The sequence below is a fragment of the Brachionichthys hirsutus genome, unplaced genomic scaffold, assembly GCF_040956055.1.
Source record: "Brachionichthys hirsutus isolate HB-005 unplaced genomic scaffold, CSIRO-AGI_Bhir_v1 contig_196, whole genome shotgun sequence".
NCBI classification, from domain to species: domain Eukaryota; kingdom Metazoa; phylum Chordata; class Actinopteri; order Lophiiformes; family Brachionichthyidae; genus Brachionichthys; species Brachionichthys hirsutus.
This window is the reverse complement of record NW_027180355.1, coordinates 38,645-63,614: the sequence shown is the minus strand read 5'-3', so window position 1 is coordinate 63,614 and position 24,970 is coordinate 38,645. Positions and strand designations below refer to the sequence as shown.

The following is a 24,970-nucleotide window of genomic DNA, read 5'->3' as shown; positions in this document are numbered from 1 at the left end:
ATGTGACTGTACTGTATCTATTGTTTTCACCTCTGTGAGTACAGTGTGTAAGTAACCTGAGTTATGGTGATAACAGGAAGATGATCAGATGCCCTTTAGGCTTGAATTGGAATGGTCTGAACATAGCTACCGGTACTTACATTTGAATGCAGATTTAGCATAACCTTGAATCACAGACATACAATCTTCAACCAACTTCTACCTGTAGGTTCTCGAATTACCATTAAATTAATCCTTAGAGTATGTCCTACAGTCTGATGGTAATGCAGGGCATGGCTGTTAACCAGTAGATGGTACTGTGTCACAATTTCATGTGATTCATGTGATTCACATAGAAAATGCAGAATGTACTGATTCCTCAGAGAAGGTTGTTAACCCTGGCTGTGCAATCTAGTAATATATATATATATATATTAAGCAAAAAGGTTTGTTATAAATGAATGTGCCAAAAAGGACATTGTAATATAGCCGATGCTATCTTACTAAAGGACGTCTTCACAATAAAGTAAATGTGGTGAGATAATATTTTGGAGGACATTTTAAATAGAGCGCTGGTTATCCTAAGGAAAATTACTGACTTGCTGTAACTAAATGTTGATTCATACAGAACATGTTATTAAATCAAATATCATCCTCCAGTTCTGAGAAAATGCTTGAATAGCCTCCTCTGTGTGACTTTTGGCATCCACCCTAATAGCGCCGTGTTTTTGGACCTACAGGCAAAGTTATTATTCCTACAGGGTCAAGGATGTGCGCTTCTTTAACATCTGACAAAAACTGATGAAAAGCAAACTTTGAGTATTTTTCATCCCTTCTGTTATTTAGTTCCTTCCCTGAAATCAATCTGGGTTTTTTTTGGGGGGGGGACTCTCTTGATATTTATCTCAGTGGCAGAAATTAAAAGCTCTGCGTGTCCTCTCACCTGCTGGTCAACAGTCGGATGTTTGGATCGGTTGTGAATCTCAAGGCTGCATGCAATCCTCAAAATGACCTACTTCCTTTCTCCCGCATAGAAACGCCGTTAAAATCCATAAATTAAGGAAATTAACTGATGGGGCCTGGGGCCACTTTGTAAGCTATTTAAATCTTTAAATTTACAACATCCCTGCATACTTCATGTAATTGAACTAACTCCAGGCATGTTTCCTTTAATGAAAAAAAATATCCAGTTTCCCCTCCAGTTTGTTCCTCTGGAAACAACAAATCTGGGCTGCAGGGGAGAACGCTCTGAGGGGTAGAAGTCTGTCTAATTATGAAGACTTGCGCTGCTTCAAGGAGCAATGCATTATCATTCTACTAGTGATTGTGCTGTCAATTCACAAGCCCAACTCTTTCATTTTACATTTGATTATTTGTCATTTTGCATTTTATTTATGTGTAATTAGACTCAAGGAGCCACTGTAAATCACTAAAAGTCATACAAGTATTATGTTGAAAGCAATATAACAATTTAAAGTGGCATGGAATCAATAATAAACAGTATTTAAAAAAACAAACAAATTATTAACACAAGAAAATATTTTTCCTAAAAGTGAGATCTTTGTTTCTCTATGGTCTATGCGGACATATAATGATTTCCTACACTGGTTGGCGCCAAATGTCAAGAAACGCGTGTCAAACATCTCTTATAACGCTGGTACTGAAGTAGCTAATTACTGGGATCAGTGTTGCATCGATTATTCAGTTATTTACCCATAAACAAACAAACACGCAAATAAATAACCGTCTTCTTGATGTGAGCACTCTGTTTCTCCTTCACTATGTGCAAAATTACAAATTAATTAAAAATTACACCTGCATTATTCTTTCAAATTTGAAAAATGACAATGATCAGTCAAAATCGTATCCCCCCCCAAAAAAAAAGGTCTGGAGGCTGCCTGCTTTCATTAGAGAGTGTGGAGGGGGGGTGTTCCGGGCAGATATCTCCATCTAAACCCTGCGCTATAATTGAAATGGCGCGTTTGGCTGCAGGCAGGTTGTGAGGGCGCTTTCTGCAGCAGCATGCATGCATGTCCGTAGACGTCATTTGATTTTAATGGCCTGCAGGAAATTTGCCGTTACAACTCCAGACATTTAAGGAAAGAGAGAGAGAGAGGGGGGGGGGGGGGAGAAAGAAGGAGCGGGGACATGGGGGGGGGGGGGGGGGGGGGTCGCAGCATGAAATATATTGGTTCAAGGATATCTCTTCATTTTTCTACTGGGACTTTATCAACAAGTTTCTGCGCCTTTTAATGCATGTTGCCTGAGTGAAGGACGATGGCAGCTCGCCCGGGTTTAAACTTTACATTAAGGCTGGAGATCGAGATTGAGATGGAAACGTAAGTCCACTGGTTGGAACCGCCTGGGCCCTGGGGGGGGAGTATTACATCAGACCAAATGACAATGATTCACATCTGCTTGTTTCTGCTCTAAATATATTGAGCCACCAACAGCTGATGTTCGGGTTCACACCCGAAATGTAAATTACAACTTCATACCGTTCAGGGGAACGATCCACTTTGGCCGGAAAAAAATAAATACAAGTTATTGTATCTATGCAGTCCTAATTTCTGGAATAGAGAGTATATCGTAGTCTTCCTTGAGAAAATTGCCTGGGCGAGAGAGAGAGAGAGAGAGAGAGAGAGAGGGAGAGAGGGAGAGAGAGAGAGAGAGGAGCTGAGCTAATTGTAGCCTAATCCCTGGCCCAGAGGCGCTTGGGCAGCCAGGAGCAAGAATTTTCTTTTTTAGCTCTGCTCTGTTATTTGGAGACAGATTATTGGCTTTCTTCTTCTCAAAACAAACCACGGGGACAGTTTCATTTAGGCAACAAAAGCAGACAAGAAGCTGAAATACGAAGCAAGAGCGCACATTTTACGCGTGTCCAAATAAGAGCGCAGAAGGGGACGGAGATCATCGCATCTATGTACAAGGTAAGGACGCTTCCTGTGCGCGTTTGTACAAAGACGCCTGGCGAGGACAGGTCGAGTCAGCTCCTCCACAGCCACAGGGACTCTTTGCGCTCGAGCAGTCCATCCCGACCACAGCCGAGCGTCTTTAAAGCAGTTTGGTGCGGGATTCGGAGGAAAGACTTTGGCGTTCAGGTCCGTGCTGGAGCTGGATGGTGGCGCAGTTGCGCCGCGAACTCGTGGGCATTTTGAGAAAATATTTCGCATTTTTACGCGGACAGCAGCTGGACACGGACTCCCTCTGGACTCCCTGCAATGTTTGAAACGGTAGGGTGAAATGTTTTTACGCACACTGCAGGAGGCTCAGTCTGTAGTTTCCGATGAGTCTGGACGAACTGGTACTTCAGAGTAACGCTGCTCGGCCCAAATGGGATCTCCTGCTGCTCTCATTGAACACGTCTGAGCTTTATCGAACGGATGTTTAATAAAAATAAAAAAATCTGGATTATGCTTTTAATTCTAAGGCAAAAATATGGCGCCATGTTGAGTATTTGGTCGGATTTAAGCAGACAGGCTTATATTGCGGAGTGGGATGTTCTGTCGGATTTGTTCCCGATCCAATGTTTCCGTTTTACCAATATTTTATTCCGTGAGATTGTGAGTTATTTCACGGTGACAGCAACACAGGCGTACCGAAGAGAAAGTTGACGCACCTTTAGTGCTGTGGTCTTATGGAGGAAATTGTTAGACATAATGTGCGTGTGTGTGTGCGTGTGTGTGATAGGTGAGAAGAGAGACAAACTATTGAAATGAAGAAAATTGTGATTGAAAGTGTGATTGATTTGGATCAGTTGGGAGATTTGTTGGTGGATTTCATTACTATTTCATCAATCTATTCCTTTTTTCATATCCAGGTAATTGAGTTGGTTAATTTGGAGGAGAGAGAGAGAGAGAGAGAGAGAGAGAGAGAGTTGTACCCCAAACTTGTGAAGTCTTTCTAAGTTTATTGTTCCCTTTCCTGCGTTTGAGCTGTAACTCTGTCCTCCTGTGATCGCATTAAACGAACACGATACTGCTGTGAGGTGGGCGACACCCGGCGAGAAGCCCCGGTCTCAATTCGTCCCCAACGGCACACTAGTCAGAGACTAACTTGGACATTGACAGCGGCCTTCATTTTGCCAATCATACCGGGCCATTTGTGCAATAACAGATCAAATCTACTGGTTTACTTGCGGCTGTAAGTCGTAATGATCTCAACCTGCTCAAGGTCAGTTAAGTAGCTCTGAGCATGTTGTTCTGGTCTGTTTTACTTCTGAAGGATTAGCAATGGTAGAGCGACAGTGGGCAAACTGTGACCCCGTAGTCGGTGGTCATTCAGAAAACTCCATGTATGTCTGCAAAAAAAGTTTTATTTCTTAATCAGACCAACCACTCATAATACCCCCTAAGTCCTTTCAACATTAGGCCTATACTTACTTGATTTGAGAGTCACATAAAATGGAGTACACCTGAGGTGAGGTGGTTAACCTAAAGCAAATTACGCCCCAGCCACAAACTCATTCAGAATCAAATGAAGTGAACTATCCTAAATATTTTTTCTCAAACAATTCAGTCACATCCAACGCTGTGCTGACCTCTGAGCCTCTGATCTCCAGTCACTTTTTCCACATCTCCAAATCTCCCCTCGTCTGTCTCCCCACGATTTGTCTTTAATTAATCGACTGACTTGAAGCACCATCCCTGATATTTTGGATCACAGCATATATGCAGGATGCCTGATGGTTTGGTTTATTGACATAGATGTCTAGATCTGGAGCGCGTGCACGCGTGTGTGTGTGCTCGTAAATAGAAAAAGTTGCCCCCTCCCCTCCACACAGATTGGCGGTTGGTGTGTCTGGGTGCATCACGTCTAACACATAAGGCGACCTTTAATTAGAATATTGCAGCAGCAGATTTTTATTCCCCTGGAGGCTGACACCTAGCATTCCTCCCTATCTCTCCCCTTCTCTCCCTCTCACTCACTCTCTCTCACCCACTCTCCCGCTCCTTTCTGTCTCTTTCACCCCGGTTCTCTAATAAGCATCCTCCTATCCTCGCCTCTGGGGCTGCATGAAAAGATGCAAACATGCTTAATTAGAGCGGTGGCAATAATTTCCAGGCTAAATATGCGACCAGACAAATCTGGAAGTGATCTGATAGCATTCAGGAAGGATACTACCTGCTTCTCTGTATAGGAGCACTACATTTTTCTATTATTTTATCTTTATTCCAATGGCTTTTCTGTACACTTGCTTTCAGGAGGGAAGAAGCATGTCGCGGCTGTCTCTGACCCGGTCCCCGGTCTCTCCTCTGGCCACTCAGGGGATCCCTCTGCCGGCTCAGCTGACCAAGGCTAACGCTCCGGTGCACATCGACGTTGGGGGACACATGTACACCAGCAGCCTGGCGACTCTCACCAAGTACCCAGACTCAAGGTAAGACTGGCTTGCTCACACACATTACTTGGTTTAGGAATTTATGTCATTTTAAAAGATATATTGACCTTAAAGTGATTTAAGTATTTGTTGGTTTTGTTTAAATGAGGCAATATATATATATATATATTAGATTTGGACACTTTGAGTTTACCTCATACAGCAAATAGTAATTAAATCACTAAAAAAAAATCAAATTAGTTTTTACAATTTAAGACCTTAACAATGCACTTTATTAATAAATTAATTCCTAGATTATTTTACTGACAATTGACTAAATTGAGTTTAATTAGTTTTATGCTGTTGACAAGTCATTTAGTCGGCATTTGCCTTCACTGAAAGTTATAATGCCACGTTTGACCTCAGAAGCTCTACATTTAATCTTTTCTGACTGTATGAGGATATTTTTCTTCTCGTAATCATTTCCAAATGATCAGAACTTTAAATTGTTCAGGTTGTCTTTGTTTATTCAAGTTGCAATTATTTTAACCGTTTACCTCCAAGGCATTTGTTTGCTTAATTTCTCTTCTCTGTGGTCATCTACATAAAAACTTGCCTTCTCTCAAACTACAGAATGCTGTACCTTCCACGTGTTTTTTTTCACATGACGTGCTGGTGGTCTGTGAATCTACAGAACACACAAATATATATCTGTGTGCTGTGAGGAATTTTAGAAGGAAAACGCAATGGCATAAATGTCGGGATGCCTTTCATCAAAGCAGATGTGGGAAGCTTCAAACCTCATTAAAATGTGTCTCTTTGGTGGATTACATATTGATTTTCCTAGGGAACCGCCTCTTCTTGTTGATCTTATTTGGATTCACAGTAACTTTATATCCATTATTAGTAGTCTTTATTTGTGTCACATTATTTGGGATTCTTTACAGTCATTACATCCTCTTAATATTTGGACAGGATGATTCCTGCTCCCTCAAAGGCATCTGCTTATCTCATACATGTAGCAAAAAGTTGTTGCTTTTTTTTAATGCGTTCCGTGTGGAAGATGATTCAGACTGCGTAAGAGCTGCTAGTTATCCACCCTTCCTTTTGATTTACCTACAAAGTGACACCACTTGAGGAAGCTCTGGAAACAAACACACACACATGATTTCTCTGCAGATTGGCATGAATTTTATGTTTACTGTGTTACTGCACAAGCTTCAATTCTGCACCAGCTGAAACAGTCCCATGCTGGCCAAGGTAAACATTCTGCCAGGTTGTTAGAAACGCTGCCAAATCGACTACAAGCATCAATTTGCGTAATCCCTTGGTAATAAAGTTACAATATTCACAGTCCACTGACAGGAAACCTCTGGCAACCGTGCTTTTACTCCTGATTGCAATATTTCCTGATAAAGAAGTAACTTATCTCAGACAAGGGTCCATTTCTTTAAGATACGTTCTGCCTTTTCTACCTGTGTAATTTAGGGCTGGGGAAGAGAGCCATCATGTCAGAGTACCCAAACAGTATTTTTACAGTGAGAGTGAAGGCTGGAGTCTAGTGTGAGTTTTGATTAGAACGCGCTCTCTCTCTTTCACACATGCATCTTTCCACCCTCTCGATCTTTGTCTGTTGCCTTTTGCGTCTTTCTCGCTCTGGTTTACACAGTGAGAACGACACAATATGCACACGCACACTCATGCATGCATACGCTCACTGTGCCTCGCTCTCAGCCTGCTCGGTATACAGTTGGCCCGAGGGCTCCACTTTTCACTGGAGCCAGTGGAAGGAGGGGCCCTTTTGTGTGAATTAGGATAATGGCTGAAAGCAGAAAGCTAAACAATTACACTGGTATAGCCTTATACGCCGTGTTCAGCCATGTCGAGCAGGGCAAGCTGGCGACACTGAAAACATGATGGCTGAAGAAGCGGGGTTAAGGAGTTTAAAGCTGATGATTACTTTTAAAGGATTGGCCACTAAATAATGTAGCGTGCCAAGGGAAAGTTAGTCTAGTAACTAATGTGAGGTTATCCGTCTTCCTCCGTATGGCCCATATTAAGGGACGGGGATCATGAAACATTGATGCGCGCTCTGCATAGCTCTCAAAGAGGACAGTCTGTGCTGTCATTTGAACGGAAGCTCAAGGAGATTCAAGAAAAATATTCCAGAAACAAGGAAAGTATCTTGAAAGGACTGCTGGACAGTTTTTGTCCATGAAGACCAGTCTTTCGCATCCAGAGATGATAGATCTGTTCTGGCTTCATGCTCTTTAAGCTGTCCTCTTCATCTAATAGTTTCTTATCTTGTAAGCTTGAATCAGACTTTTTTTTAAACAAAGCAAACAGTGACTCATCATATATTGGAATGTCATTGTTAGGCCTCTGTTCTAAACATGGCCTCATATGGGCTTTTGTTTTGGAGTTAGGTTGGGTTTTTTTAGGGTTGCTATTTATTTGGTTTATGTTTTTTTGTTAGATAGTTAGTTAGTTTGTTACCTGTAAAATTATTGCCAACAGCATATATTAAGCATAAATACAGTTAATGAATGTCCGGTTTGCAGTAAATGTTGGACAACAGAAACACACAATGATGATGAAAATCATTGAATTACAGAACTACATAAGAATATTTTAGATGTAGCATATGATGATTTCATAATGAAATAGTGATATTTTGAAAGGGATAAAGAGGTACATCGGGCTTGACTTTGGTATTTGTCATATGTTCTCTTTAAGTCATAATTATCAGCCAAATTAAAACTGCATTTATTTCAATAAACTTTTGTCATGCAACCTTTGGCAAGGTGCAGCAAATCCAGTGTTCTCCTTGATAGGCCTTAACATCAGACTTGACACCATGCCCCCTGGGTGTGTTTGTTGTGTGATGCATTCAGGTATTCATTAATTTTACACTTTCCAGATTGCATGTGTTGTAGAATCGGTGATACCTGCCCTGTGCCTCCCTCCCGCCTCCTGCAGAGTGCAAGAGCATCTCTGGTTTCTCTGAGCTGCGAGCCAGCAGTGGCTGATGCAGCGAGCATCCTGGCTGATGTTGCCCCCATGTGTGCCCTCACTTGGAATCATCAGGGTGGATGTCTGAGCTGTCCCCGTCCTTGATATCCCCTCACACCCACCACACATTCACCGACTCTCTCTACATAGTTCGGTGATATCTTTTTTATCCTGCGCTTTCCATCTCACTGTCTTATTGTGTTTAATTTCATTATGTGCCTCTTCCCTTTATCCCACTTTACTTCTGCTGTATTTTTTTAACTTTGCCTGTCAGTTGCTTTGTCTTTTGGTCTCTCTTAATTTATCTATGTATTCACCCAGACATACACACCCTTCTCTCTCTCACTACCTGATCAGTAGAACCCCCCTGCAATTCAGACAGAGGGAGAGAGAGAGAGAGAGAATGCAGTAGAAGGAAGGGAAAGAAAAAGAAAAACAGGCAGCATTTTAATTGCTTTTTAAAAAAGTGGAGATGAAAAACAGAGTTAGCCTGAAGGGGTATGGTGAAATTCTAGCTGGAAGAATTGCAAGACCATATGAGAAAGGAACACCTCGGGCAAAACAGGGAGATGAGTATTGGTTTTTTATAAAGCATTTTGCATCGATTTCCAGAGAGAAAGCGAGTAAGGGAGCAGGATGGAGACAGAGAAAGAGAAAGAAAGAAAGAAAGAAAGGAAGGGAAACTGAAAGAGAGAAAGGATGGCAGGAGGCGAGAAACGGAGGGAGAAACATCTTTGCTTCTTCACACAGTCAGGTCAAAGAAAAAGAAAGTGTGTTGAGCTGACACCATCAGGAGAGACCTGATAAAACAATTAAATACAAACTTACACACGTTTACAAAGTAGTGTAATTGTACATTTGCTGAACCGAGAGCGTGAGTGAAGCCAACGCTGCCACTGGTTCATTGACATTCAGGCAGTGCAAGGTGCGTCTGTGTCCTGGACTGCTTGTTTTCAAAAAGGATTTACGATTTACTGTGTTTTACAACTTTGTCAACCAACCTATGGGCCAGAGTGTGATGCATTAAAAGTATGAAAATACCAGCAGCTGAGCTGCCAAGAAAAAAAGCAATGAAAATATACAGAAAAATTCGACATTCGACAGATTTTGTGTGAAAATCATTGGTGTAACTTGTTTGCATTGATGTTCCAGGTTTGTCTGAAGAGTTTTGTTTCAAGATGAGTCAATTTATTGCATTTAACAGTCATATACACAAAAATCTTTACTGTTCAGCAAATTTTAAACAATTGACACTACCTTTTTAATGTCTGAGCAATGTTCAAAAACGGATTTTAATTAATGAACAAGGATTTTTAGCATGTGGGAGTGATTAAACTGCAGTGGAGGTACCCAGATGAGATTCTCAGACCAATGAGGGAGGGAGCTGCAGATAAGCAGCAGGAAAAGTAAAGGGTAAATGAATACCTGTCCAAAGATATCTGGAGGCACAAGCACCAACATAGTGTGATGAAAGTTTAAAGATAACAGCAATTTCCACTCTTTGTCTCGATGAGCCCCGGCAGCCAAAGGGGTCAGTTTTAACCTACACTAGTGGAAGCTATAACCATGAGACAATATACACAGCAACAAGTGCCATGTCATTTCATTAGAATCTTCTATATAACTGGTCAAATGTTATGTTAGATGTTTTTACATATAGGAAAAAACATTTATGCAATGCTGGATGTTTTTTTGTTTTAGATGTTCTTAAATATGAAACAATACAACCTATCTAACTCGGTCTAATCTATACAATTCATATGGGAGAACCCCAGCAAGCCTACTTCCTGTCCTGGCGTGGTGTAGGGTCATATTGTGTTCTCTAAAATAGATTTCTGACAGCAAATGTAAATTCAGATGCAAATATATTGACTTTATTTTTTGCTTTAAATAAATGTGTCTGAGATTAGCGATATCAAACAGATCACATACTATTATAAATAACACTTTAAATGCACAATGCAATATGAGCACAACAGAGAACGCAATAGGAAGCATCAAAAATTCTAGTTGTGGCATTCATTTCAGGTGCATCTGTCCAAATTCTCAGATATTCACAGCAAACTATAACTCAGAAACCTTTTTCCCTCATGCCTTCCTCGCATTAGTATGTGAACCCCCACCGCCTCCTTCTCCTGTTTCATTTCCACCCCTCTGACAGATGGAATAATAGAGCTGTAATGCTACATTCATGCCATTAATTTCTGTAAGTACAAGCAGCAAGCGTATGTGTTGTTATAATCTCTCTACAGAAGGGACACTTCAAACAAGTCTGGAATGGAGGAACGGTGCCTTAAGCCCCTTGTTTCAACCTGGGATGCTAATGTATTTCAAGCTTAGTGCTAATAAAATTGAAAAATAAATGGAGGGTAATTGTTTCATGCATTTGAAGGGAGTTGGCTCATTCCATTTTGTGTGTGTGTCTTTCTGTCTGTGTGTTTTTTGCGTGCCTGTGTGTTTGTGTGTGTATTTCAATTTTCAGAATCAGTCGCCTGTTCAATGGCACGGAGCCCATCGTGCTGGACAGCTTGAAGCAGCACTACTTCATAGATCGGGACGGCGAGATATTCCGCTACATTCTCAGTTTCCTCAGGACCAGCAAATTGCTCCTTCCAGATGACTTCAAGGTAGATATCTGCGCCACAACACTGTATTGTGTGTACTCGACTGCACCATCAGGTCACACAGTTTAAACAACATATATAGCAACACAAAAAAGCATATCTATGTTTAGCCATCTGCCCAGACATGCAGTAGTATGGTGTCAAATTCAACATTTTTCTGATGATCATCGACCAGTGTGGATATACTGGTATTTATTAATATTTACCTGTCGTCTTAGGGGTTGCATGTTTCCATAATAGACCTGATACCACAACAGAGCCGCCAGGTCTCTGTTCATACTGCCAATATTGACTCTCCCTCTTCCCATTCAGCACGTTAATCATTTGTAGTATAAGCATAAGCAGCAATTAGGAATCTTTGAAGAGAAAAGAAGCATGGAACTGGCTCAACTTGAGTTTAAAGTATTGCAGATTGTAAAATGCTTACTGGCTAAATGAAGCATTGGTCCGGCGATGTATGTGCCAAAGCCCTGAGCTGTTGTTCGGAGGTGAGTTCAGGTGCAATGGCCTGCACACCCCTCTGTTCCCTGGCCCTCTGATGACCGACTCCCAGACGGGCTGCAAACCACACTAACAGTCTAGAGCCCGCTGGGAGAACTGTTGCATGTTGGTGCAGCTTAATACACACCGGCACGCTCGACACACGTGAATCTACCTTGGCCTTTGTCAGACTGCTGAGGCTGCACATGCTTGGCTCCAGTTTTATCATCTGCATGACAGAATTCGGTTCTTTTTAATTGTGAGAGCACACAGCATGTATTACATTTGTCATTATATTCATGCTTCTGGGCTCGTTAATAAAAAAATTATATATTTTAATTTTCTCGTGTTTACATAGTTGTAATTTCCATGCTTTTAAGGTGTTCTGAGGGATCTGACATGTTGCTAATTTAGCAGACACATTTTTATTATTTATCTGAATCTGTTATCAATTGAAATAAAAAATCCCTTTTTTCTGTTTCATTTCCCTGAAAGCAGTTTCCTTCAGCTGGGGTTGAGGCGTGCAGTGAGAGTCAACCAAAAACCCAAATTTTCTATCTTTAAAATCAAAACAGTGAGCTAATAGATGCTAAAATACTCTGCAGAACGTTCTTCCTCATCCCAGTCATTCAGGCCTTCATTGATCTAATTAATGTAGCTTTAAACCAACGAATGGCATGACTATCAAATTAGTCTCAGCCCTCAAGAATTGAAACAAGCACTCGTGGCTTTGTCAGAACTGTTGTATATTCTGCCTCTAGCTCCTTTATGCTCAAGGATTGGATCTAGTGAAACCATTTCCTAGGTGTATTCTATTCCTCACATCTATTCCACCTTAACTTGCGTGACCTTACCACTGGGCTGGTGCTTGTTCATCATTCGCTACAAGGAACCAGGGCGAGGCGAAGCCACACAGAGCCAGGGGCAAACTCTCCAGGCCTCACGAACAGTCTGAACAGGAGCCAAACTTCAGACAACAGAACATGACATGAAAGCCCTGCATATTTTCTGCAAATTATAGCCTGACTCAGTGCCGATTAGTTTTTTCCTTTATACCCATGTTTTTCCCTCCTGTTCGACAAAGTCTTGACAGTCCAATCAGGCGCCATGGCTGAAGAGAACGCATCAGACATTATTGCTTCAACTGATTACGATCCCCTCGCATAAGCCTGTGTTGATCTGCGTACCTTTCAATTTGTGTGAAGGCAGGAGGGGGAAAAATGCAAATAGAGCGAGGCAGAATTGAGCATGTCCTTATCTGAACACAATCAGTCTTGCCGTCGCCCGAGGGCTCGGTCTGTTCTGCTCCTGGCAGCTGCAGTGCTGTGTGTTTTACTAAATAAATGTGAAACTCAAAATGGGAGAAGAAATGTTTCAGCCTACATCAATGGAGCAAAATATTCACAATTAATATCCTCCTTGATCTCATTATTCAAACAACAATTAAACACACGCAGATAAGCAACGCTCTGTCATACTGAAGGCATAGTTAGAAACCGCCAAGAGTGAGTGATCTTTCCGTCAGTTCATTTCAGGCATTTTTACCCCACTAAACCTCTAACGTTTTGTTTCTACTCGCATCAAATGCTAAAGATTATAGGAAAGAGTTTGTGATTGCTTTTTTTTCTAGAGTTCTGAATATTAGATGATGGCTGGTGGCCCATTTAATCAACACTCTGTAAGCAGTTCTACGAGCTGCCGTATTGTATGAACCATAACGTAGCTCTTTATCGGTCCTCCCACTCCCTCTTGGTGACAGTGTCCATCATTTTGTTCTCCGCTCCCTCTTATTCCCTGCTTCCATCTCGGATTCTCCTTCCCTCTGTCCTTCTCTGAGTTGTTGCCTTGCCGGTGGGTGATCAGATCAGATCATTATTTTGAAGCTCAAACGGGCTGTCTGGACACAGGATTGGGGGATGAATTGTTTCAGAGAGCTGGCAGGAGCAGCAGCTCCAACAGCCAGGACGGAGCTATTGGCCCCGTCTCCCTCTCATCCTCACCTCAGCACTTTGGATTACTCTGTTGTTTTCTGCACTGCTCAGGATGACTAAAGTGCCTCGCAGACAGACCCCCTGTTAAAAACATATCTATCCATGGCTTCAGACCTGTGAAGGATGAAGAGCTGCACTTTGATACAGAGAGCCGCCTGAAGGGGGGCGTCTCAGAATGAGTTTTGTCAGCTGCAGCAAGAGGGCCAGGAGAGAGGAAGACAGGGACACAGGAAGAGAAGAAGGGGAAAAGGACTCTCCTCCCACCCTTCACAGAAAACCTAAATATTAAATCATCAGCTTAAGATGTGTTGCCTCAACACCTGTCCAGATAGAGTTTTTTTCTAGGTGTCTTTCACACACCTCAAATGATGCCTAGACAGCAGGGTGAGCCAGAGTAGGAAGCATTTCAAGACCATTCAGTCTGAGAGCAGCAGCAGCAGCGTTGATGAATATGCCATTTGCTGCCATCCTGTTTTTCTCTGCCCGGCAGTGATCCAGAAGACAAAAAACTTTATTTAGGTCAGGGCTACCTGGCAGCCCTAGGACCCAAAACTTAAGAATGAATATCGTAATACATTTCAAATGGCAGTTAATGATATTCATGAACTAAGAATAACACAAGCTGTCATTCTCTGTCAGGGAGAAACACAAATCAGATCGCAGTTTTATTAATTACTAATTGTTTAGCAGGAAGATTTGCAGTATTTCCGTTTAACCTAATTAAATGGCTTCTAATAAGAACTTAGCAGTCCCTTATTAACATAAAACCCCCTCCGTGTGAGGAATACATTACAGTCTCTTTGGCTGATGATTGTCCTCATGTTCACTTCACATATCTATTCCTCACCTCCTGTCTGCCTTCAATAGCAAACCTCCACCTCCCTGTATTTTCTATGGTTGTGGTGAATGATGGTGCCATCTGGTCTAGTGGGAAATTAGAGGCAAGAGCACAGGGGCAAATGGCCCCCAGCAAGCCTTGCCCAGGAGGGAGAGGCAGACAATCTGCTGCAGACTGTCTGTACACAGGAATGCACCATCCCACTTCACTGAAGCCCTACTGACGGCCTTCCTGGAGTCAGCTCGCTAAAACATGCTAAAGGCAAGTGCCGCTCTGCCAGGCACTGCTGTAGAGGAGCGCTGCAGCACGGACATGCTGTCTGTATCCAGAGTGCTGTCCTACTGGTTGGCCATCTATTACATGTCAACGGCTCTGCTTTTTAAATTTGGGGAGACAATAAATATTCTTGATTTCACAAGATCAAATATAGATTTGAAAAATATTTTACAGTTATATTTGTGTATTTGTCTGATTCTTATCCAGATCAACTCACCCAAGTGCAATAGTATAAAGCTGAATACTTGAACTGCTGATACGATGAGAAACCTTGACAACTTGATCTTTTCACTCCCTAGGTTTTATGGAACAGACACTGAAGACAAAGGGCACTCATTCAGTAGTATCTGACACACATATCTAAAATATTGGATAATATATTTAAAGTGTTGTGGGTCATTTTGAGTTAACTGCAAGTAGTTGTTTTTTTCTATTTATATATTTCCTTAAATCTATATCTAGCTATCTTAGTTTTATTACTGTATATAAACTATGAGGATACCCTATAAATGTGCCTTCTATTATGAAATATTGCACACTAATTATTACTGGTCTGATTGGAACGGCCTTGGTAGAAACTGTACTGATCTGTGTTCACCTGCCGCCGTAGGATTTCCATCTGCTGTACGAGGAGGCGCGCTATTACCAGCTGATGCCCATGATCAAGGAGCTGGAGCGCTGGAAGCAAGAGCGCGAGCAACGACGGCTGGCGCAGCCCTGTGACTGTCTGGTGGTTCGAGTCACACCCGACCTGGGCGAGAGGATCGCCTTGAGCGGGGAGAAGGTCCTCATCGAGGAGATCTTTCCTGAGACTGGAGACGTTATGTGTAACTCAGTCAATGCTGGCTGGAACCAGGACCCAACGCACGTCATCCGCTTTCCACTCAATGGCTACTGCAGGCTCAACTCTGTCCAGGTAGGACGCTGGAAGCCCACTCGGCACACAGCACTCCAGCAAAACATTACCAAAGCAATTTTATGAAATTAAAGCCGGTCATGTATGTGACTGAAGCTACTCAGCAGTGCTTTCACCATGTATATTTTATATTTTACAATGCCATGCGCATAATGTCCTGCTTCTTATACAAGTATCATTGACTTGATCTGTGCCGGTCCAAAGTGAGAACCTGCGATTTGGTATGAGTAATATCGCCCATCTTCTGACTATAGATTGCACACCTCTGGTGGAACAGGGAAATCGAGTTGCCGTATCAAACAAAATTAATGGGCACAAAATTAAATACAATAAATGTCACTACATGAGTCAACAAAGGGGATTATCTCGGTGGCCACTGCCAGACTCTGATAGACAAGCACATGCAGGATTTAGTAGATCTTTGAGCAAGTAGCAAGTATAGAGTAACTTAAAATGACACGTTCCCATCGTTTTCAATAACTGTTAAACTTTAAGTCAAGATGCATACATTTTGCATACGCCTCATGCGTTAGGTGAGTCCATGATACAATAGCACAATAAGCTTTGTGTTTCCTGATTTAAAATCTTGTTTAGCCATTTTTATACAAGCGTTCTGCATCTGGTTAAGTTTGAATTGACACCGCGGGTCGGTCAGGGCATCGGTCCTGTCTCTGAGGTTAACCATGTGACACAGATTATACAGAAACTGCTTCACTGTGAGTCAGTCAACATGATTTGTGGCCTTGTGCACACTTCACATGACGCCCCAGCGGTGAAGTTTCTTTACCTTTATTTATCCAGCAAAGGGTTTCGCTGAGCAGACAACTCATTTTTCACTTCCAACTGTCAACACGTTAATACACACTTAAACTCCTTTCTTGTATTTGTATTGCACAACAACCGCGGAGTGCTTTGTGGCAGCTATACAACTCCATTAATGTTACTGAGCGTTAGAATTGTCGAAGGAAAATTAGTCTCTCTTGTTCAAGTGGTTTGCACATTATATTTGAAATTTACTAGAGGTTGAAATATACTCCAGATCACATTAGAATTCCACCTAGATGCTTTGCTTTGAGGTACTTCTCTTGATTTGTAGTCCTTAATATTGCTTTGGAAACTGCAGTGATTATATCCTGTTTCTTCTAAATGAGAAATGAGCCACTTTAATGCAGCTATATTGAGTTCTATTTATGTCAAGATATTACTAATAACAATAAGGTGCACAGTGTGTGTGTGTGTGGTGGTTGTGTAGTTTTTAATTCTGTTGCAGTTTCCAAGTATTTCTTTTTTGTGTGTGAAATCTGGTGTGAGCCTGATCAGCATTTTTCAAATGTTCCTGCTCATTAGCTTTTCATTGCACTCACACTACTTTGTTACACCAAAGAACTAGTCTGACTGGGATGTGCAGTCTTTGTGTGTGTGTGTGTGTGTGTGGTGAAGGAGTAAGATGTTAAAAACAACTTCAGAAAACTAGTTTTACAGTTGTGGTACCCAGAGAGGTCTGTGAGTGGAAAACATAACAGCCTCACACCACAGGCTCGATATAACACTCCAGTGCCCACAGCCATCATGCACAGGCCAGTGCATAGAGAAGCCTTCCACCCTCCAGTACTGAGAGGGCACCTCTCGGAGGCAGGCTAGTGCACTCTGACACCTCCACCTCCCTCCTGCCAGTGTGAGACACCACCTCCAGGGAGGAGAGCCTAGCAAGCGGGACAAAGCGCGTGTGGACTGCGGACATGTTTTCTTGCGAAGCGATGGAAAAGAGGAATGGAAAAGGGGGAGAAATGATATGCATAATTTACGCTTTACTCCTTTTTAAGACACAGCTCCTTTTTTAAAAAGACTCCAATATAACACTGCTCAAGGCAATTGAAATACACGTATTGCATTTTTTAATACCATACTTACAATTTCTCAAACAGCCTAAACCGGTTTATACTTCTTTTATAGATTTTTAAATGACTTGCAATATAATTAATTGGCCGCATCAACTAACACAACATTTTCCCACTCTATTTGCCAGTGCGACTGGTTATGGAATGTAAGCGCATCTGACTAACGTGGTCTGAAAGGAGCTTTAATCGTTAAGGCGTTCACTGGGCCTCTCCTCTGAAGGTGAGTTGAGCTGAAATCCTCTTCTCAGACAAACTGCCAGCAGAGAGAGGGGCCAGCTTTTCAAGGTTTCCGGTAAGAAATGCTCTGAAAAGCCACACAGTGTGGCCTCTTTCTGTTAAGGTGGCATTAGTTGTGGCTTCAGGCTCCTTTTTTGGTCTCATGCTGGCCCCATGAAGACAAAAAATTCATAAAGTGATCAGCGGAAACACAATCAGATGCTCAGATACACACACACATGCAAGCAGAGGAGACGGGGCCCGGCTCATTGAGTCGATGTAGATGAGGACATGCGGAGCAGATGGAGGTGCTTTTTGGTGTAAGAGGAGATGTTTCTAAACAACTTACTCATTCTGTCCTCTCTCATTGTTGCGTGAAGGTATGAGGAGGTTAGGAAAATAATCCTTGTCTTACCCGCCAGACAATGAGCCTCTGATCTGATTTCAGTCCTGGACCCCAGCGCAGGAGAACACACACTCAACCACACCCTGCCCACAGAGGAAGACGAGAGGAGGGGAGCAGGGCACATGTAGCGCTGTCTGGAACATAGTATTTATGGCTGGACTGGTTTTTCAGATGCACTTTTAAATGCCCACTGTTTTCAATTTATTATATGTCACTGGTAGAATTCATTTCAGTACCAAATGATTTTTATTGAAGCTCGGGCTCCTGTTGCTGTCTTGCCCCAGGCTGGAATCTGCTAGACCATGTGACACACTGGCTAAAATGAGATATGACATTTCTCACTACTTAACTTTACGATGCAGGATAATAGAGTTATTCCATTGTTGTTCATTTAAGGTCAGCAAAATTGAAATACCTAATTCAATTACTCTGTGATATTCAAAGCATTTCAAGTACCCTCCTATTGAGACATTCTCTAAAGTATCAGATTCTCAATGATATTATATCATCATTTATTTACATTTTGGAATAATACAATGCCCTGCGCGTCTGTCTGCAGAGATTGGGAAGGAAAGTCTTACAGTTTTTAAAACAAATGCGCACTGCAAATTTGGCCCCTCCTTTTGTCCTTCAACTTGTGTTTTCAAATAGGAGAGTATGAGAATAAACAATTCCACATTGGCACGTGATTCCCCATGAAGTCATGAATGGAATTTAGGGAATAATGCAAACCACCTGCGCTGTGATGTCGATCCAGCGGAGAGGAACAGAGAGCAGCAAAGGAAAAACATTTAGCCAAAGAAGCACAGAGGCGTACACACACACGCGTCCCAGTGCTGGAGCCCTTCCTGCTGCTCCCTCCATGCATCACCATGATGAAGCACTCAGATCAGACCAGAGCCAATCCGTCCTTCATCAATGTGACAGCAGAGACAGTCTCAGAGACGGGCCTCCTGTCCCCCTGCTGCCCAGGCTGAGAACGCAACATGTCGCAACACTCTCTTACATGTCACACTGCCACTCCATCAATCCTGCACTGGGTGAAAAGAGAAAGCACAGCTCATCAGATCAGGCCACACAAACCCTTCAGCTGTCCCCGTCTGTGGCAGAACAAGAAGTGTACACTACCGTGGTTAGGGCCTCTTTGTAGTTCCTGTGTCGATTAGTGAGTAGAGCACAGTATTAGGCACTGATGCAGCACATTAACCTGCAGTTTGGCGGAAGATGTTGCCAATTGGTGCCAGAATGTTTGTTGTTGTTGGATTCAGGATGGTCATCTTTACAGAGTATAAGAAAAAAAAAAACTTCCTATAAATTTGAATTTAATCAATAAACCTTTAGAAATACTATTTAGAATGAATGTAATTTAAAGTTGCATTACAGTTACAATACGGGTCATTATTATTACTGATGCTTTCAGTATAAACAGATTCCATCAGTTTTGGTAAAATAAAATAATAATTCTGTATTTAAAATATGAATCTGAACAGATTAGTCGTAAATCAAGCTGTTAAATAAAGGTAAGTTCAGTAAAAAGTAAAAGTTTTAGAAGAAGAATTAAGTCGATAAAAATAGAAATACGAGTATGTTAAAATTTAAAGTTTAGTGCTAGGGTTAATTGATGTATTTAGGTTCATAGATGAATAAGAAAAGATGACTGAGTGAGAGAGTGTGACATCTGTTCTGTTTGAGTCTGAACTGTACTTCCAGTCGCTCTGGCGACTGATCTAACGCTAAATACTTCTGTTCCCTGTCCAGCTCAGGGAGCATTTACACTGACACTACCGCAATAGGGTCAACCAAGATGAATTACTGTGGGGATTCATACTACTTAAATAAACGTTCAGCCAAGATCTACTAACTTCTAGATAATGTGCCAAAAATGCTATCAGAATATATCACACTGTCAAAGTGTGTTTGTTGCTCGCATTTCCAAAAAAAAGCTGGCAGATGGCTTCTAGAATTAGAAAGACTTGGAGCTTCTTGGCTGCCAGATGCTTGTAGAGGATCCGATGCAGAGACTGCAGTTAGTGCTACTTGTCACATATTAAAGATTGTGCATAGTTAAACAAAAGCAGCCCCCCAGAGTGGAGCGCCCATCACAAACTACATTGTGTCTTACATGTCAATCAACTCTGAGCCATGTATCAGGAGCAGCGAGTGTGTGTGTGTTCGTGTGTGTGTGTGTGTGTGCGCTCCGGTGGTCATCAATATTACATTGTGCTCCGGTTTCCAGCCATGAGACTTCTCCACTGTGATTCCTGCCATCTTCTCTGTGATGGAAATCTAAGTTGGTGGAAGGTTAGGCGAGTGAGGCTGCCACAGCGCCTTTTCTTCTCCATTACAGCCCGAGATTGAGTGGCAGCTCGCTAGTCATGTGTGTGTTTTGGGGCCAGATCCCCATGCAGCGCAGTCGAGCCTGTAACAATGAGAATGGTTTATTACATTTCAGATGTGTGAAGAGCACTGGGGATGAAGAGACAGAGGAGACGCTTCGTTCACACAGGCTGGAAAACACAATAAGAAGGTCAAAGTTCAGGGTGCAATTACCGGTAGTTAACTTTAGTAAAGCGTTGCACTATCCATCCTCTGTGGTCACAGCAGTACAGGGAGGGTCAAATATAAGTTCAAAGAAGCCAATGCTAAATCCTCATGCTTAGACTAATCCTTGGACCAATCAGATTGCTCATATAAAACTCAACTGTTAAAATATTTCTCTATAGTTTCGCTGAAGGGAGTCAGGAAAGCAAATAGAGTCCAAATGGAGCATACTGTAAGCTGCGATCCGAAAGCCTGCAGTCACAAATATGTTGTGTTTAACTGAGCCATCAGGACATGTGTTGGCTTTTTAAGAGGGTGCGCTGCGCTCTGTCGTCAGCTGGGATTGATTTCAGGACAATGTCCCATGGACATTGAAACCTTTTGCTTGGAAACATCTTAATTATTCAGTGCATTGTTTATTCCCCTGTAGTACTTCTTATAGTCATTACAGCGCTCTTGAATCAGATACAGCTATCAAAAATAATGTCCTCAAGTGTTTTGTGTTGCCAAGCATTAATGACTATCTGTATTGATCACTTCACTCTCCTCTGTGACCAAATTCATTGCCAAACATGACAGAGTCCCACATGTGTTAAAAGATGATGAGAAAAAATGCAATGTGATGCAATGATCAAAGAAGTCGATGTAATATCATTTCCATAATCGTTAGGCTCCTCCGTCGCCTGTCATGGATATGGGGGTGTTTGATGCTTGGGCAGGTCTCTTAATTAGCCATCCTCACCCTCAGCTGTCTGCCGCCCCTTCTGTCTCACAAATTACAAAGTTTGTCGCTGTCGTATGACCAGAGGACAAAACTGGGGGTTATTTTTCCAAGAGGTCCTTTCTGCTTATTAGCAGCATGTCAGCCCACATTTGAGTTTTAAACAGGAAGTAGGATGGAAGCAGGGTGCTGCAGCTTGTTCAACAAGTTAATGTGTGGATTTATGTTACAGTTTGCATTTGCAAATGTGGATTGTTGCACATATCTTATGACTGCATGTTTGTGTGTGTGCTTCATCTGCTCCTCATCGACGGGCTGACTCTGTCAGGTGGGGCTGCAACACTTCAACCAGGAGGCCTAAATGTTCCACTTTATCCCTCAGATGGAACCTGTGCACCTTAAATTACCAATTATCCTTTGACATGTGTGTGTGTGTGTGTCTGTGTCTGGCAGTTATAAACCTAAACAAATCTTTATAGTACAAACTTCCTTAGCTCTGAATCTGGCAGGAGGGGTTAGCCCTCAGCAAGACCTTTCATTTCCATACGCTTCACACTCAATTAAAAAGACGAGGGAGTAAGTAAATACACGGCGCCCCTCGCACTTGGATTTAGATATGCCCCCCCCCCCCCCCAAACAAAACAACATCCCACAAGAACATTGACAGATGAGGAGAGAAAAGCAATGAATTTCACATGACAGCGTTTATATGCATTTAAACTAGTGTGTATTCGTGGCCAAATTTGAGGGCTGACATGCACCCCTGTCTCCTGACCCCTCCCTGCAGCACCACCCCTTTGTCTTCACACCCATAACTCCTGATCTTCATTTCCCGCGTGTCGCTCCATCCTCTGCTCACGGATCTCACTTCTCTCACAGCAACCTCATTGCTAAAATTAGGAGTTCCAGTAATCGCCATGCCGTGCCCCTTAACACACTTCACTCGCACTGCCTTCCCCTCATCCCTTTGAGCTGATGCCCTTAGTTCTGTTGCCAAACCAGCACTAGAGGTATGAATATTGCAGACGTGCTGTGATGCCCTCTGGTTTCATTCCATCAGTGTGTGTGACTGGAGGAGGAACTTAATGACAGGTTTTATATTGCGAATGATGAAAATCAGACATTGATGAGAAGATGAAACAGTATTTATCCAAGATTGATATTTACTGCTGATGAACAGTTGTTGAAAACCTACTTTTTAACAGTTGGTACATCTGGATGTCACAATAATTTCCTTTGCCCTCATATTGTGGCAGAAAAGATGTGATCTGATTGTTTTTGCAAAATCACGTCATCAGAAACTTGTTTTGTACTGAAAAATGAGCTTAAATGACGTATTTAAAGTGACTTTTGACAGTGCTCAAATGATTATATTATATTACATTCAACTTTATTGTTAAATTCTGGGACAATGAAATTCGATTTCTTGCTAAACTTGAGCGGAAAACATTTATAATATGCTTCATATTTAAAGCTATGGGGCAAATAGTTTGTCCCATGTCTTTAAATATGAAATTTGAGGTCCCTACACCTTTTTCTTATCCTCCCTCTGTTTTCAGGTCATGGAGCGTGTTTTCCAGAAAGGCTTCAGCGTGGCGGCGTCCTGTGGTGGCGGCGTAGACTCGTCCCAGTTCAGCGAGTACGTGTTGTGTCGTGAGGACCGGCGAAGTCTGTCCATCAACACTTCCATCAGGATAAAACAGGAACCCCTGGACTAAAGCGTTCTAGGAGAGAGACTGATTAACCCCCACCCCAATACGTCTCACATCAGCCCGGCCTTTCTGCTCCTGCCCCCTTCATGCCTTAACAGACCCCCGACCACCACCTCCCCAACATACCTAAGTATTAGTAGAGGCTTGTTTACCTCATCAGCTCTGCAGAACTCTAAGGGGAATGTAGTAACAAACAAAGGAACACCAACGACAAAAGGTTTTCATTATGTTAAAAATAGTTCAAAGAATTGGAGACGGTGATGAAAGCAACAGCAAATGGATTAAAGAGAAGCTCACTCAACCCGCGAGACCAACCGGCCCCTCCTTGCACCTCAAAGTACTCCATTCACACTCTCCCACCTTTCTACCCCTCTTCTCACAGTGTGTTATTCACTTCTGTGTTCGTATCAGGCCCGCGTTTTCAGGCCTGGCCTGTTGTGGGACGAAGAAGTTTGGCAAAGGGGACAACGTTAAGGATGATATGAATAGGAAATAATCCCATCTCCCCCCCCAAAAGGCCTCAATTCCCCAGGCCCTGCAACACTCCACACCCCCAGCCCACCTCACTCCACAAGCCTCGCTGCAGACGGCAGGGTCTTATTGAAAGCAGCATTGTTTGTCAAGCTGATTGTTTATTAAATTTGTATTGTTGTTTAAGTATGTTCTTGCTCCTTTTGCTGTTCTTATCATGATATGGTGTAAACAATAATTATTAATAGGATCATATTTAATGTCTCTTTTTTTTCCTTTTCCAATATGAAGGATGTATGAACATTGCATTCATTAGGCTTTTAAAGCTTGTGAGGGAGCATTTCTTGGCAGTGGCAGCAGAGACTCAGATGTCTGCAGGCTATGTGGCTAAAGCAATCTGGCTGGCAGTGCATTCAGAGCCGGAAAAAGTCCCATTGTTCAAACCGGGATGGAAGAGAACCTGAATGTTTCAGCATTGTTTATAGTCAAATGTGTAGCACACATTACAAAAAAAGTGCTCTGGAATTTCTGCTTATTAGCTCTAAAACATATCTCTGATTGGATTCAGACATTTGTTCACATTTTACAACATTTTAAGAGAGTTTGGAAACTTGAGATTCAGGTTGAAATTGCACAAGCTCAAAATGTATTGCAGTTTTGTAGAGTTAGAATATCGAAGACCAGAGGGCCAAACTGGAGAGCAGACGTTTGCCAGTATGTCTCACGATCAGCAAGAGATGTACTCTAAATGCTTCTAAATGTTTCTTTGCACTTAAACATTTCCGAAAGCGCCGCCCTGATCCATTCCCACCAAACACTCCTCTGAACCTGGTGACCAGTACTAGTCGAGCTCTACTTACAACAGGCCTAACAACAGAGCATATACTGAAGGTGCTTATTTCATTGATTGTACAAACACAGAAACAGAATCTTTTATATCAGAGAATATAGCAGAAAAAGACACAAGGCATCATTCTAAACTGCATGAGGGGCATCAGCATTTGTCCCTCAGGCCTCTAGTCCTGACGACATTTTTTGGTGAGGATAGAATCGAAAAAAAAGTTGGACAGACAAAGTCTTGTTTCAATTTTGTCACTTCTAGGATTTCATTGGTTTTCCTCTTGTTTGTAGAGCAGAACCCAAAATGAACTGTACTCACCGGCATGCTATTCACCCAGAGGCGAGTGGGCAGCATTTAGTCTATCCTGCTCTCATTCTTTTGGTTTTATTCTCAACATTTCTGGATTAAAGACAGAATCAAGAGAAGCCAAGTTTTCATGCTTTATATTTGTGAGTAACTTACAGATGCTGTTTCTTCCATTCCAAAAGACTGCTAAAAAGAGCGGCCCCCATTCTGATCTTTGTAGGCTCGGGTTGTTGTTCTAACCTGGTTGTCAATCTAAAAAATGGGCGGTAGTGCTTCTGACCATGTTGCCTGAGTATTGGTGCTCTTTGGATGGCTGCTGGTTAAACAAGGCCAATGAGTCCATAAAGATAAGTTGGGTTTAAGTGTAGCTCCCAGAGCAGAGTGCTCCTGCCTGGGGCTCGCTCTTACAATCAAGCTCGTCT

The 24,970-nt window shown here is 42.2% G+C and overlaps 1 protein-coding gene across 1 annotated transcript; it reads left to right on the top strand.

Moving 5' to 3' along the window:
- The first annotated feature begins 3,200 nt into the window (after nt 1-3,200).
- Nucleotides 3,201-22,936, top strand: LOC137913976 (BTB/POZ domain-containing protein kctd15). The gene is made up of 5 exons (XM_068757595.1): nt 3,201-3,212; nt 5,184-5,359; nt 10,794-10,938; nt 15,131-15,436; nt 22,778-22,936. Exons 1-5 carry the CDS (start codon nt 3,201-3,203, stop codon nt 22,934-22,936), a joined length of 798 nt encoding a protein of 265 aa, XP_068613696.1.
- Nucleotides 22,937-24,970: the final 2,034 nt, after the last annotated feature.